Source organism: Chlorocebus sabaeus, chromosome 8 (assembly GCF_047675955.1).
Source record: "Chlorocebus sabaeus isolate Y175 chromosome 8, mChlSab1.0.hap1, whole genome shotgun sequence".
NCBI lineage: Eukaryota > Metazoa > Chordata > Mammalia > Primates > Cercopithecidae > Chlorocebus > Chlorocebus sabaeus.
The window spans coordinates 143,860,945-143,877,118 of NC_132911.1; the positions used below are offsets into that span (position 1 = coordinate 143,860,945).

At 48.1% G+C, this 16,174-nt stretch overlaps 1 protein-coding gene across 2 annotated transcripts in view; it reads right to left on the minus strand.

The window, feature by feature from the left end:
* The window catches only part of TRAPPC9 (trafficking protein particle complex subunit 9), a 712,655-nt gene that overhangs the window by 468,706 nt on the left and 227,775 nt on the right, over window positions 1-16,174 (minus strand). For both annotated transcript variants that reach the window (XM_073018375.1, XM_073018374.1), the window contains one exon: window positions 15,854-15,978. In XM_073018375.1, the coding sequence (XP_072874476.1) occupies window positions 15,854-15,978 (125 nt within the window). The remainder of the gene's footprint in view (window positions 1-15,853; window positions 15,979-16,174) is intronic.

A 16,174-nucleotide genomic window follows, 5' to 3' on the forward strand; every position in this document is an offset into this window, starting at 1 on the left:
CAAAGCCTAAACAACATCTAATTCTTTTTCTGCATGTAGTCTTACATTTGCTTTCTTTCTTTTCTTTCTTATCTTAAAATTTTCCTTAGAGGCTATTATTTATATAGCAATAATTTACTTTATCATAGGATATCTTATGCCTTGAAATGAATGTCAGAAAATTCTCTGTATGCTGTCTTCCTTGGCAGAACAAGAAAAAAAACTTGGATATTCAAGTTTTGATTTACCAAACTAATAAATTCTGGCTAGGGGTGAGTCACAGTATTACTATTTCCTTACGGTCTTAAGGTAGCTCCATGGTCTGCATCATGGAGTCTGGATCTTTAAAGTGGCATTCAGGATTCATTTGTGGTCTCACCTTATATGTTCTAACCTCATCTTTTATGGCCCTACTTCAACAATATTGCCCCAAATACATATATACATACATACATATATATATACACACACACATATACATACATATACACACACATATACACACATACACACACACACACACATATATATTTAAAAAGCCCATTTCTCCTTGTTTTTGCTGAGGCTGGTCCTTTGGCTTAGAATGCCTTTCCACCACTCCCTGTGCCTTTTTGCCTGCCTCCTTCCCAAGCCATCTGTGACCCTTTCGGTGGGAACAAGCATCTGTCGAGCACCCATCATGTGTCATGCATGGGGAAAGATGAAAGCAAAGCATTTCTGCCTTCATGGAGCTTGAAGTCTAGTGGGATGACAGACAAGGATAGTGCCAACGACTCCACCCAGTGATGATGAGATTGCACCTGGAGAAGGCATGCAGGAGCCGTGTGTCTCTTCAGCCCCCAGGAAGCAGAGCATTCCCTGCAGTTGGGTTCTGTGCAACGTGCTTCACCATAAGAACTGCTGTTGACATACTAAGGATGGTCTCCATTTCAACGATGGCCTGAAGTAACCCGTCCACTCTAACAAAGCGAGGAAAAAGGTGAGGTTCATTACAGATCTGTTTGAAGCCAAATACATGTGGGGTTTTCCCTCCTTCATTCTGCCTGTTTCAGTAGTGGAGATATTTCTAGGGGTGAGGGATAGAATTCTGTGTTTGATGTTGTCTCTATTTCAACTGCTTTGGATTTTTTAGAAACTAATAATGTCACCTAAATGTCCTTACCCAAAGCAAACATATTTGCTTTCTGTCAGTCATTCTGAATAGCAAATCTAACTCAATTTTCCTGTTTGGCAAGAAATGCAATAAAAGCACACATTTCCTTCCACTGTCTGGTTTTTTCCTACTGTCTTTACATGGATCATGCTGAACGCACTGGTGGTGGCTGGTCTTAAGAGAATAGCTCGTGAGTCTCACCTAGCACTGCAAAGATTCCCCAGAGTCCCTGTGGACGCTGCAGATGAACTATCTGGTGCTTCTCGATGACAGCATCTTGCAAAGATTTGAGGATTTCTGAGAATCCTGGTGTTCTGCTGCCATGAATCATAACCTGGGAGAATGCTGAAGCAGGGCTGGCGGCTTTATACATTTGCCAGACAAGTGTTTCTAGACCTCCCCCAAATAAGCATGTCAATGCCTAGATTAATTAGATGCTTACATTAAAATTTAATCTCAGGCTGGGCGCAGTGGCTCATGCCTTAATCCCAGCACTTTGGGAGGCCGAGGCGGGAGGATCACATGAGGTCAAGAGTTTGAGACCAGCCTGGCCAACATGGAGAAACCCCGTCTCTACTAAAAATACAAAATTAGCCGAGCATGGTTGCACGCGCATGTAGTCCCAGCTACTTGGGAGGCTGAGGCAGAAGAATCGCTTGAACCCAGAAGGCAGAGGTTGCAGTGTGCTGAGATCGCGCCACTGCACTCCAGCCTGGGCGACAAGAATGAAACTCTGTCTCAAAAACAAAAAAGATTCATCTCAAATGTTTCTTAAAATTCTTTCTCAGGAATTCAGGTATTATCAGTCGCTGAGGCATCCCAAACTAAGCTACTTAGAGAGAACTTACCATGTACCATTTCCATGAGACACACCAGAAGTGTTCATAAGGATGCTTGTGGTCTAGTCCTACAGACAACAAAAAATGTCAAAACAACTTGAAAAATATTTCATCTCTCAAGGCGGCGATCCTCAAAGCATGGTCTCCACATCAGAAGCAGCGGCAGCACCTGGGGGCTTATTCTACATGCAAACTCCCAAGCCCTCTGAAAATGGGATCCAGCAAGCTGCGGCGTAACCAACCGTCCAGGTGATGTTGATTTGGGCTAATGTAGGTGCCACTGCCTTAAGGCGCTGGCATGATCAAATGTAGCAGCCTGTGATCAACAGGAAGACACACTGCAGAGCAGAGCAATTCTTTAGAAGTCATTTCATTTGCTTTCTGGTTTGCTCGCCCAGCATTTAATGACAGCCTGCTCCATGTCAGCCCCTGCAGCAGGCACTGGAAATGCAGAGGTTCCTGTGGTATCCCACTCTGATTCAGGCACACACAGTCTACTGGGGAAACCGCACGTACATGCCATCGGCCCTTGAACAACATGGGTCTGAACTGCGCAGGTCTACTTAGAAGCAGATATTTTTTCAACCAAAGGTGTAACAAAAACACAGTATTGGTGGGATGTGAAACCCACATATTTGCGGGGCCAACTTTTCATATTCGGGGGTTCTGCAGGGCCAAGTGCAGGACTAGAGGATGCGTGGATTTGGGTGTGTGGGAGATCCTGGAACCAATCCCTCATGTATGCCAAGGGGAGACCATCATTTAAAACGCTGGCAGTTGGTGCTGATGTTGTTCAGATAGCATTTGTTGTTCAGCACAGCAAACTGTCACTGACGGAGGCCGTGAAGGGGCCTCATGGATGCACTCCGCCTTTTCGTGGCATCTCTGTGGTGAGGCCTTTGCGGGCGAGCAGGAGTCACTCCCACGTCTTTCCTTGTTTGTCCACACGGTATTTGTTTGCTGCTTGTCTCTTCTGCCGGATGTCAGCTTGGGAACTTCGCCTTGTTCACTGTTACGCCCCCAGCATTGAGAACTGGGTGTGCTCTGGGTGCTCACTGGATGTTTGCTGAAGGAACGGATTACATGAAATGTCACGGGAGTTCTGGGAGACAGTGATCATCATGGAAAGCAAAGGTTCTAAAGTGTCACAGGAACTCAAGGAACAGGCCATCTACCTCTCTCTGTCCTTAACATCTGTGTTAGAATTCCACACGCAGCAGACTCTCTCCACATCTCTTACTTCTACATTTCTTATTAAGTTTTGAAATTGTTGAGCAGATTAAAGGATTCCTTTGAAGCTTTTATGCTTAAACTTTGTAGAAAGAAATTCCCTGTCTCTGTAACTATTACTGGGACAGATTAGAAATAATTTGGAACTGAATTGGATTTGCCATTTTGTAAGCTTTTCTTATCTACCAAGGCTAATAGCAGACACTTAACTCCTTACAATAGCCTGAGAGAAAGTATTATTATCTGCATTTCACAGATTGGAAACTGAAGGTCAGATAGGCTAAAGGGTTTATACTCAACTGCTCTATAAATATGGTTTGAATTGAGAGAGAATGTTTTGTATCCCATAATAAGTTGGGAAACTTAGAAATTATACGTAAAGGGGCAGCATGATATCATAGAAATAGCGTGAACTTTGGATTCAGGCCTATCCTGATTTGAATTTTAACTTCTACTTAGTAACTGCTTGACCTTGGGCTAACTTAATCTTTCTAAGCTGTTCAGTCATTTCCACTTGAATGATGTGAAGTTGTAGTCATGAGGGAAGTAATCTGTAAACACTGTCACCATGCTAAATCTCCCCGGCGTCACATCCCAAGCCTCTGTCTCGCTCTTCTTCTGGCCTCGGCCTGTTCGGCTGCCTGCCATGCCTGGGCATGCCAGCCTAGTGGAGGGGCCGGAACCGTGAATTCTGCCATCGGCCAGCCCGGTGCCAAGCCTGCCTCCGCCGCTGAATTACTGAGGTGATTCAGGGCAATGCACCCAGCAGGCCATGGCACTGTCTTCATCTAGAAAACAGGAATGCTGGGAGTGACCCCCGCCTCACAGGTCCATGGTGAGGGCACACCGTTAATGCAGGGGAAGCTCCAGGCGCAGGGCCCAGCACCAAGTGAGCGTCGGAAAATGCTGGACAGGACACTGTGGCTGCTGCTGCTGTTGGAGGGAGGTGAGGGGTTCCTCCACTCTCTCCTGACTTCCCCATCCCCCCGTCTGCCTGAAGAACCTCGTCCGGTTCTCCGGCAAGCCTTCTCTCTTCCATGTCACCCCACTCCCCCGCTAGCTGCGTCTCCCTCCCTGGCCTAAGCCCTTTCTCTCCTGGCTTCCCTTTGCCCCCACCCCCTTTCCCACCCAGCAAACCGATGATTACATGGATGTCTTGGGAACAAACAGATGACGAAGACACTGCCTGTCCCCAAGGAAAGCCACAGTCCCAACTTCTCACCTCTATGGCAAGAGCAGCGCTGGGCGCCACTGCTTCTGTGGATGTTCTCTCCTCCGGCTCTACTGCAAGATTTCCAAGGGTAGAAGCATGTCTTATGCAAGCCTGTGGCCACACTGCCTCACGCACATCAGGCTGCTGTAAGTGTTCCAGGAATAACTGGCATAATACATGTTTTCCTCACTGCTGATGTCCATTGTGCTGCCCTCAGGCCCCAAAGGGCTCGTGGAAACCATTTTTAAATTTGTAACACAGCTTGATTAAGAAACAATGCTATTGGTTACATATCGTAGGGTTTTTTTTTTTTAAACTTGAATATATTTGCTCTACGTTGTCTTTACAGATTCTTTTGGTCGATTTGCAACTGTAATTATTAAAATATAAAAGCTAGCTGGGTGTGATGGCTCACACCTGCAGCCCTAGTGCTTTGGGAGACCAAGGCAGGAGGTTCACTTGAGGTCAGAAGTTCAAGACCAACCTGGTCAACAAAGCCAGATCACATCTCTACAACAAATTAAAAATTTAAAAATATATATTTTTAAAATTAGCTGGAAGGCCAGGCATGGTGGCACATGCCTATAATTCCAGCACTTTAGAAGGCCGAGGCAGGCTAATCACTTGAGCTCAGGTGTTCAAGACCAGCCTAGGCAACATATTGAAATCCCATCTCTGCAAAAAATACAAAACTTAGCCAGGTGTGGTAGTACGCACCTGTAGTCCCAGCTACTTGAGCCGCTGAGGCAGGAGAATCACTTGAGCCCAGGAGGTCAAGGCTACAGTGTGCTGTGATCACGCCACTGCATTCTAGCCTGAGCAACAGAGTACAACTCTGTCTCTTAAGAAAAAAATATAAAAGTATATAGAAACTTTATAAACATCCCACAATTCTTTATTTTAAAAGCTAAAGTAACATATTTTACACGACGTTATCTGAATGTTGTTGAGATCCCAAAAAACCCAAAGGTAAGCTTTATTCTGATCGAATGAGATAAAACATACCTTACTGTCTTGCTTTGCCTCACTAACGAAGAGAATCTCCAGGCAACCCTGTGGAGAGGGGTTGTCTGGCCTCACTGTCTGGAATATCCAGGTCAAGAAATGTTTACAGAAGGCACGCGTCAAAAGCCCATGGCCATGAGGCACTTACAGTGAAGGGAGCTCAGCAGTATAAGCAAAGGACAACAGTAACAGTGTGGGAGGTGCTACCATCTAGGAGGGAACCGACAGCAGGCGAGGACACAGGATCCAGAGGCCTGACTCTGGGTACACCACTTGTGCAGGAAGGCTCAGCAGACCAGGTGACCTCAGAGCTCACCCAGGAGGACTGAGGAGCACGCCAGGAATGAAAGGAAGTGAGCGAGAAGGCCCAGCCAAGCAAAGAGCCTGAGCGCAGGGCCAGGAATGCAAGAAGGCACGCCTTGTCCAGCCGAGTAAGCAGGTGCGGATGGCTGGCCTCAGGTGAGCACAGGCCACCTCTCACCTTGAAGGGCATGGGTAGCTGTCCAGGGCTGATAGATGTGTTTCATCAGGCAGAGGAAGCTCCCTTCTGTTTCTAGTTTGCTGGGAGTTTTCATTCTAAATAGATGTTGGGTTTTTATCACATGCTTTTTCTGCCTCTTGAGATGGCATACATAGTTTTCCATTTTTAGTTTGTTAATATGGAGAATTACATTTGCAGGTTTTCTGGTTAAGCCAACCTTGCATTCCCCAGATAAACCCCAATCAGTCAATATTTTACTAATAGGGTTAGATAGTAGATGCTCAATTTTTGCTTAAAATGTTTGCATCTGTGGTCAGGAGGGATACTGGTCTGTAGTGCTTGGGGTTTTGTTCTTTGGGGATTTTTTTCCCCCATAATCTCTTTGCCTGGTTTTGGTATCAGAGAAATGTTGCCCTCACAGAATGACTTAAGAAGTATTCCTTCATTTTCAGGTTTCCTGAAAGAAGAATTTACATAGATTTCATATTATTTCTCCATAAAGTGTTTGGTAAGATGTATAAGTAAAGCCATCTGGACCCAACATTTTCTCTATGGGAAAGGTTTTTTTTTTTTTCTTTTGTCTTTTTAAAAAGTTTTTATTTGGCCGGGCATGGTGGCTTACACCTGTAATCCCAGCACTTTGGGAGACTGAGGCTGGCGGATCATGAGGTCAAGAGATCAAGACCACCCTGGCCAACATGGTGAAACCCCGTCTCTACTAAAAATACAAAAATTAGCTGGGAGTTGTGGTGCATACCTGTAATCCCAGCTACTCGGGAGGCTGAGACAGGACAATCGCTTGAACCCAGGAGGCAGAGGTAGCAGTGAGCTGAGATCGTGCCACTGCACCACTCTAGCCTGGTGACAGAGCCAAAAAAAAAAAAAAAAGTTGCTTTTTTTTTTTTTTTTACTTTCTGATCTTCTTTTTTTGTTGACTTTTTTATTTTATTATATTTTCCATTTCGATTTTCTTTCTGAGCCCTCATGATCTTATATGGGAAGGTTTTAACAAAACATTCTGTTTCCTAAGTGGATGTGTCTATTGTGGTTGTCTATTTCTGTGTGTAAGCATTGGTATTTTGTGTCTTCTAAGGAATTTGTCACATCATCTGTTTTCACATTTATTAGCATAAAGTTTTTATAATATATTCTTATCATTTTAATATCTATAAAATCTGTGGTAATGCCAGCTCTCTCATTTCTAATACTGTTAATTTGTGTCTTCTCTGATCAATCTGGCTGGAAGCTGATGAATTTCATTAATTTTTCTTCAAGAATAAGCTTTTGGTTGCTTTGTCTATGTTGGGTTTTTGTTTCCTATTTCATTGTTTTCCACTCTGATCTTTCCTTTTCTACTGACTTTGGGTTTAATCTACGTTTTTTTTTTCTAATTTCTTAAAGTTGAAGCACAACCCCTGGCTCCCACGGGAGCTGCCCATGAATGAAGCTACAGCTATTACACCTACCTGCTCAAATTTCAAGAGACAAGATGTTGACAAGGGGAAGCATGAACCAATAGGCTTGCCAAAGCCAACTGTGCACAGAGCTTAAGGGAGGCCTGGCCCCACCTCCTGGCAAAATGGTTTTGTTAGAATTTCAAAACTGCTTTCCAGCAAGCTATAAGCAGGTGTGGAGTGTTTACAGAGCAGTACTGCACATGGAGGAAATGGAATCTATTCAGAGCCAGAGAGCGCACCATGATAAATGGCTGCAGCCGTCCACACTGGTGTCGACTTCCTGACGGTTCGCAGTCGTTCCAGCCACTTGGAATGCTTTATCCTCCAAGTCTCAGCTGGCTCCCACATCTCTATGCAGCTCTGGAGGCTGTGAGTAAGTTGGATGCCTTCAACAGGCAAAGCCATGGGCACCTCCAGTGACACACAGCACTACTTGTGGTATGCTGTGACACACGGCACACAGTCCAACTCAGGGAAAAGCCTCCTGTTGCCGGCATTTCTGCAGCCCCAGCCCGTGATGTGGGCACCAAGTTTGGGCCCTTCTCAGAAGGGCTCTCAATGGAGGCCCTGCCATGTTCTGGTCACGATGACATGTTTTATGCACATCATATCCAACTCAAAAGGTAGACACTAGCCTGGCTTTGCAGCTGGGGGAAGCCAGACTAGGCAGCACAAGTACCTGGCCAAAGGTCCCCAGTTGATCCGGGCAAAGACCAGACACCCAGCCACTCAGGGGACCCGACACCTACCTGTTCCAGAGGCCCTTACACCCCTGCCTAGTCCAGAGCTGCTCTTGATGCTAACAACCAGCAGGACTGTGACTGACCTGGACTCACTGACCAAATCTCATTTTCCTCCTTACATACAAGAATGAAGTCCCAGTGAATTATTTCCTGACTTGGTCCAGCCTTCTTTCTTTCCCCTGCCAGGCTCTTTTATCATTTAAGCCTTGCAACAACCCTATGAAGGAAGCATTGTCATTCAGTTTTACAGAGGGGGACACTGAGAGTCAGGAAAGCTGGACTGTCTCCTCTGGCTTGCATAAATATTGTTTCTAAGGCGCATCCAATTCACAAAGTCCCTATTTTCAGCCCTAGAAGATTCCTCCCAAGGCATGCAGGAAAGACAGTCGTGAACATGGACAGACACAGTCACTCTAGCTAAATGGAGGAAGGCATCTTTCTGGAAAACCTGAGAAACACATGTTATCTTTCCCACTTCTCAGGGTGCTCCCTAGGAGCAGCTTTCACTGAATTACTTGTTTCCATGACTACACCATTCCTCGGTGATAGTTTTATAGGTTTAGCACGATTCCAATTAAATCACATCATTCCTGCTTCAGGGAGAAGGGCTCTGTAACAAGCTCATGGTGCCAGATGCCCCTACAGCAATAGACGTCCCCACAGACAGCATTGTCAGCCACTTCACTTGCACAGCTCCCGCTCCAGTCCCCAGAGAGGCTCAGCCGTCCCGCAGAAGACAAAACTCGACAACCAGAAAATGCCGCATGATTGCACAGGTTTGAAATTCACCACATTAGCCACTGACGGAGCTCAGGCAAACCCAACTGCTCCCTCTTACTGACGACGCACCCACACTCCTCCCATGGGTGGCACAGCACCTTTGCCTGGAATGCCCTTCACAGACCTTTCCCATTAGATCCTGTCTGCCTTAAGGGTTGGACCACAGAATGAAGATTAGAAGAGACACAGAGGGTGGGCGCCGGGCACAGTGGCTCACGCCTATAATCCCAGCACTTTGGGAGGCTGAGGCAGGTGGATTGCCTAAGCTCAGGAGCTCGGGACAAGCCCAAGCAACACAGTGAAACCCCATCTCTACCAAAATACAAAAAAAAAAAAAATTAGCTGGGCATGGTGGCAGGCACCTGTAGTCCCAGCTACTTGGGAGGCTGAGGCAGGAGAACTGGTTGAACCTGGGAGGTGGAAGTTGCAGTGAGCTAAGATCATGCCATTGCACTCCAGCCTGGGCTACAGAGCAATAATACTCCATCTCCAAAAAAAAAAAAAAACAAAAAAAAAAACAAAAAAAAAAAAACACACAGGAAAAGACACAGATTCACTCCACCAGCCACAGACTCGGTGAACTTGGGCAAGTCTGCCCTAAACTTCAGTTTCCCCACTCACCTCACAGGATATTTACAAGGATTGAGTAAACTTGGGAATGGCAAGCACCCAAACAGTCCCTGCCCCACAGAGCCCAATCCATAAATGTTAGCTCTTTTACTCTCAGTTCCGACATTAAAGCCCTGGAGGGTGCCCAGGCCACTCGAGGAAAGCGGCTGGCCCCCAAGGGCAGATGGGGGTCGCATGGGAGCAATGAGACAGAGAACTGACGAACTGATGGTCCACGGGGAAAGCATCAAAGGCCTTGGGGGCAGGATACAGAGGCGTTGGGACTCTGTCCACAAGTAAAATTCAGAAAAGGTGTAGTGACAGAAGAAGGTGTCACAGTGTAACTGACAGAGACCAAAGTGGGTCACTTGGACAGTGCGACAACACCTCAAGGAGCCTCGGTTTTCTCCTTAGAGGGTAATAGCACCTACTCAAACAGCTCTCATGGGAATCCAAAAGGACCATTTAGATGCAAGTGCCTGATATACAAGAGTTCCTCGGTAAATGGTAATGATATTTTAATCATTACATTTAAATACATGTACAAACATTCATCTATATCTATATACATTTATAATGATTCCAAAGGAAAACAGTGCATTCACCCTTGCAACACTCAATTGAAGAAAACAAAATTCATGCCACAGGCACCAAGACCCAACCAAGTGTGAAGAGTATCTCCTAGATTTTGAAATTTTACCCTAAGCTATAAGAGCCTAGCCTGTGAGAAAAAGAAAAAATCCCCTTATTGTCTAACAGAGTACCTAAAATGTGAGAGATGCCCACAAAAGAAGTATGAGTGGATCACAAAGTGAAGGAAGGAACTAATGAACTTCACATGCCTCTGAAACCCTTGGCAGCCTGGCCTCAGTCTCCTCTCAGCCCTCTCCGTGCTCCTGTGCTCAGGACAGCAGGCCTGCAGCAGCATGCCGTACACACGCAGACCTCAGGGGCCTCTGCACCTGCCAGCCCCAGGTTCGGGAATGCCCTCTCCACTCTGGCCTGCTAGCTCACCCCAGTTTCGTCTTCCTTCAATACTCCATTTGAGCTCAACTTCCTCTCACAGGCCTTCCTCAGTTTCCTCTGTGCAGCCATAGCAATGCGGACTACCTGTATTCTAACCACTTTGTCTGTTTTATTTACTTGTATCTTGCCCACTAGCCCAGGAGTTCCATGAAGTCAAGAGCGCCATGACGCACCCTTGTTTCCCCCTCACACGGCACGCTTCTCAACATTGTCCTCAGTGGACAAGGCTGAGTTACTGGCTTCTATGACAGGCCCCAACTCGAGGGCTCCTAAAAAGGAGGCCCCTGAAATCCATCATTGCGTCCCCTCCCCCTGGAGTACCATAACTGACCCACAACAGGAGCACAATATACGTTGTGCTTTAACTGAGCAAAGAGGCAGAGTGAGGGAGGGTCAGAAGGAAGCCTGAACCTGGGCTCTGCAGTCAGCACTGCGAGGATACAGATGCTGTCCAGATGCCGGAGTTCTGCTCAAGGCCAGAGGGTGGTGGCGCAGGGGCTTAAGGGAGAGTGCCACATCTGGTGCACTGCAAAACGGATGGAGTGATACAGCGGTGGCCAGGCAAAACAAGGACATCCTCTGTGGCCTTGAGGAGGTCCTACTCGGGAGGAAGTCTGGAATGGCACAAGGAAGCTGGAAGGAAGACACGAAGCAGCACAGGGCTGAAAGTAAACTCTGTTGGGGGCTGGAGTCCGAGGATGAGAATGGGCTGTGCAATGAGAGGGCGCCAGTGGCAGGGGATGGCCTCTGGCAGGATCTAAGCACGAGGAGCAGCACCAGAAGGGGACACTAGTGGACGGCCTCTGGCAGGATCTAAGCACAAGGAGCAGCACCAGAAGGGGACACTAGTGGATGGCCTCTGGCAGGATCTAAGCATGAGGAGCAGCACCAGAAGGGGACACTAGTGAGGCTCCTTTCCCACAAAAGCTTCCATAACCCCACGTGTGGACTTACAGCATAACACAAATAAATACACCACTGTAGCTGTGTCAAAGCGCTTTACAGACATGTGTAAACATCCCCCTGCTCCCCAAAATTCCCTGGGCCTGCCTGAGCCAGTGAATCCCTACCATAACAAGGAACACAGATGGCAAAAGGGCCCACACTTGTGAGCAAGCTAGTGTATTCAATGCCATGGCGAGTCAGGCGCGCTGGCTCACGCCAGTAATCCCGGCACTTTGGGAGGCCAAGGCGGGCAGGTCACTTGAGGTTGGCAGTTTGAGACCAGCCTGGTCAACAATGGTGAAACCCCATCTCTACTAAAAATACAAAAATTAGCCGGGCATGGTGGTGCACGCCTATAATCCCAGCTACTGCAGAGGCTGAGGCACGAGAATTACTTGAACCCGGGAGACAGAGGTTGTGGTGAGCTGAGATCATGCCACTGCACTCCAGCCTGGGCAACAGAGTGAGACTCTGTCTCCAAAAAAAAAGTCATGGCAAAAGTCTAGAAGGAGTTCAAACACTCAGACAAAAGCATGCCAATAATCTATACAGAAAATCGTAGCTGCTCTCACAGCAAACAGCCAGCAGAGCTGCAGGATGCCACCATGACACTCGAACCTCTCCACCACTCCACCAGCATTTAGGAATCAACACCTGAGATGTAAATAGGCCCAAAGGAACATCTTTCCAAATCAGCACTTTTCATTCTATCCCCAACTCTGAAAGAATAACCAGAAGGTAAATAGGTGTGAGGGGTGGGATTTCCAGAATTGCTTAGTGGGAAGCCTGGCTAAACCTCTGCCCAAAAAGCAAAGATGCAAACGGACGAAGTCGTCAAGAACAACCATTTAAAGATTTTCAAACTGACCAAAGGCGTGCAACAAATTGCGAAGCATTTATTCATGGCAATCTCATTAATCTTGAGAAGAGGAAGGGTGACTGTGGCATTTTAGCCAGGGGCTGATTCCACTGCTCCTGCTACCCTCAACTCCTTGGCACCCAAGTTCTACCTGGCCAAGAGAGACAGGCAGAAGACTGACTGCTGCTCTGCCACCTGCTAGAAGAGGCTGACTTTATTTGGATCAGAGGGCGGAGGTCCAGGGTTGTTGTCAAAAATAACAGTGGGAGGCCAGGCGTGGTGGTTCACATCTGCAATCCCAGCACTTTGGGAGGCAGAGGCGGGTGGATCACTTGAGGTCAAAAGTTCGAGACCAGCCTGGTCAACATGGTGAAACTCCATCTCTGCTAAAAATATAAAAATTAGCCGGGTGTGGTAGCGCACGCCTGTAATCCTAGCTACTCTTGAGGCTGAGGCAGGATAATGGCGTGAACCCAGGAGGCAGAGGCTGCAGTGAGCCGAGATTGCACCACCGCACTCCAGCCTGGGTGACACAGCGAGACTCCCGTCTCAAATTAAAAGGAGAAAAAAAAAAAAACAGTGGATTTTAGCAGGAAACAGGCAGGGAAGGTGACACTGCAGCTGGCCTAAAGTCACAAAAGTAGTCGTGGGAGATGGTAAAACAGCAGACCCGCCAGAAATTCAATAGGAAGAGCCAGAGCATGAAAGAACACAGAAGGCTTTGGTAAGACCCTAGTTACCCCAGTGACACCGTTTCCATAAACTTTACAAAATTAATCAGGGAAGAAAGGAAGGGGAGAAGGGAAAATAAAAAAGCCTGCAGCACGTTCATCATGAGGGCAGCCTGCCGGACCTGCTTCCTCAGCGCTGCCGGTGCCTAAATTGCCCCAGAATCACACAGACCCTGCTCCAAGACCCTAGTTCCCCTAACAGCTCCATCGACAGCCACTTGAACATTACAAAACGTTACGTTTTCCCTTTGAGATGTTCTTTCAGGTCCTGCACACCACTGTAACCACTGACATCAGCTGGCCTGAAGGACCCCACTTTGCCAGGTGTCTGAGGGACCTCATGGAGACTTAATTCATCAAAGAATGCAGTTTTCACATCCTGATGTTTCATCCCCCTCACCACAACCAATGACCCCAGCTTTTCAGGTCCTCAGCCTCCACGACCCCCTTATAACCCGCAGCCCAAAATTCTTCAGGGAGATGGGTTCAAGAGTCTCCTCCCACCTCCTCATGTGGCTTCCTGCTGTCATTAAACTCTTTCTTCGCTGCAAACCCTGCTGTCTCCATGTCATGGGTCTGCTACTATGCAGGACGCAAATGAGCCTGTTGGTCCCACAATGCTGGAAACCTGGGCAGCTGTGCACATGCACAAGCCCCCACACGCTCAGGACAAACCAGAGAGGGCCCCCAGGAGCCACTGGTCCTCGCTCAATGTGAGGCCTTGTGAATTCAGACCAAAGAAACAGCCCTGAAGTTTGAAAGCAATCCCCAAGGCACATGCAGATCCATCGGAGAATGGTGGAAGGCCTGCTGAACTGACGTGTTTCAGCACAACCTCTAGTCAAATACTGGCTGCCCACAAAGCTCCGGGGCACCTGGGGCATGCCCTGGGAATCCAGGTTAGCAGTAAAAATAGGAAGGAGAAAATCATCAACAAAGCGGAGACGTCACACACTGAGGAAAACAGACTCCACGAAGATAAGTCAAGGCAAGTTTCCAAACTGACGGACAAACAAGAAGAACAGCAACACGCAGCGACAGAGGAGGGCAGGGGGCTCAGCCTTGAACTTGCTACGATCCATTATCTAAAAGATCCAGCTTTCCACAAAAAATTATGAGACATGCAAAGAAAGGGGAACGCATGACTCATGCACAGGTAAAGTTGGCAGCTTCAGGAGGTGCTCCGTTGCTCTGCTTAGCCTTTGCCCCACCATAGACTGTCTCACTCCCAAACCAGCGACTGATCACCGATCCGTTGTACCCCAACCAGACAACAGCTCAGTGCAAAGCAGCAGGCAGCAGAGAGCCCCTGTGTGGTATAAGCCTTCCCCCATCAACACTCCCCACTCCAAAGTCACCGCTGTCTCCAGCAGCCTTTCTGAGAGCTCTAGGGGAGCATGTGTGTAGACGTGGAGAAAAGAGAACGGTGGCTGCTCTCCACAGCAGACAGAGTGCAGCCACACAGTGGGGGCCTGAGCTGCAGCACACACATAATGATGCCGGAGGGCCTGAACACGCAGTCAGAAGGTGGTGAGGATGTGGCTGCAGGAAGGCCGGAGGCGATGTGAAATCCGAGGGGCTCTCGGAGAAAGCCACCTCCCCAGTCCTCCCTGCCTCAAGCCCACCCGACGGCACCTTCTGTACCTGGTAGCTCCGTGCATGTGTTGTGCAGTTGCACACTGGGGCCTCTGCTGCGTCTGCTGGGAAGCTTCTCCCACACCAGTCCCCTTGGCTAATGCAAGAGCCCAACAACACAGTAACCAAGCTGCTGTGCAAACAGAAGCTCTCCAGGAACGGGGCACTCCCCGCTGCCAACAACCCCTTTCTTCACTGCAGAGCTCGAAAGGGGAGAGGACTCTTCCACTAAAACTAGCTTCTTCAAAGTTGGATCCACTGACATGACCTCCATCCACCAGAACTGGCCTATTCCCTCTTGCCATGACCTCATCAGACCCATGCTCCTCCACCCCTCCTCTTGGTTGAGTGACAGCTGCCCCGGCCCCGACGCCTCAAAATCCATTGTATCACTGACTCACAGGTATCTTCGCCAAGCGATTCTGATGTTCCTAACCAGTCCCTGCCCTCTTAAATTTGGCGTGAGGACTGTAAACAGCATCCCAAAGGCTGGTCCTGAACATATGCATGCCTGAAAGTGACGTTGCCACCTGCAGCCCAGTCACAGCTCTTAGGCCCAGTCACAGCTCTTAGGCCCTGCTCTACACACTGTCCCTGGGACGGCTCAAACAGCCAGAGCTTCCCATATGCTGAAGACTCAAAAACCCGAGCACTCGTGTGGGCCTCGCCATGGAGCCAGCAGCTACCTCTGCTCGCGCTGGCCCACAAGCCCGCAGCACGCAGTTTTGCACTCACATTCACTTGTTACCGGCATATCTGTCTTGGCTTCCTTGGGGCTTCCAAACTAACAACTGGGACGGGTTGCCAAAAGATTACGGAAAATGTACAGGGTAAACATCCGAACCGAGGATAAGTATGCAATCAATCAACTTTCCAAATGAATAGGGAAACAGCAGGAGAGACTCTGCTTTAATCACCGCACGCCTGAATTCAGCCCACGGAATCTCCGTGTTCCAAGGACATAAGAGTTTGCAACACCAAACAATGCACTCGAGCTTCACTGTGACTGCTTTCCAAAACATTGTCCAAGAACAAAAACTACTGAGAATCCAGCTTTCAAATACACACAGCCTTTCCTTTCTGAAAAGGACTCAAAGCTGTGCTTCAGAAAAGGCTTTGCAGAAGCCCGAACGGCACGTGGCAGATGCCACCTGCCAAGCCCACTCACCTTCACGTGGCTGTAGTCACCTGCTTTGTTGCTCTCGGGTGGGTTCACAGGTTTGCCCTCCACTCGGGGCCGAACAACCTGCCGAAAAGGGCTGGACAGCGGAAAGCCACTCACACTGATTCCGTCTACAAAATAAGAAAAAAATCAGAAGTAACATGTCAGCTTGGTTTTGGGGTTTGTTGTTTGTGTTGTTGCTGCTGCTGCTGTTGTTGTTGTTTGGGACAGGTCTCACCCCGTCGCCCAAGCTGGAGTGCAGTGGTGCAATCTCTACTCACTGCAACCTCTGCCTCCTGGGTTCTGGTGATCCTCCCACCTCTGCCT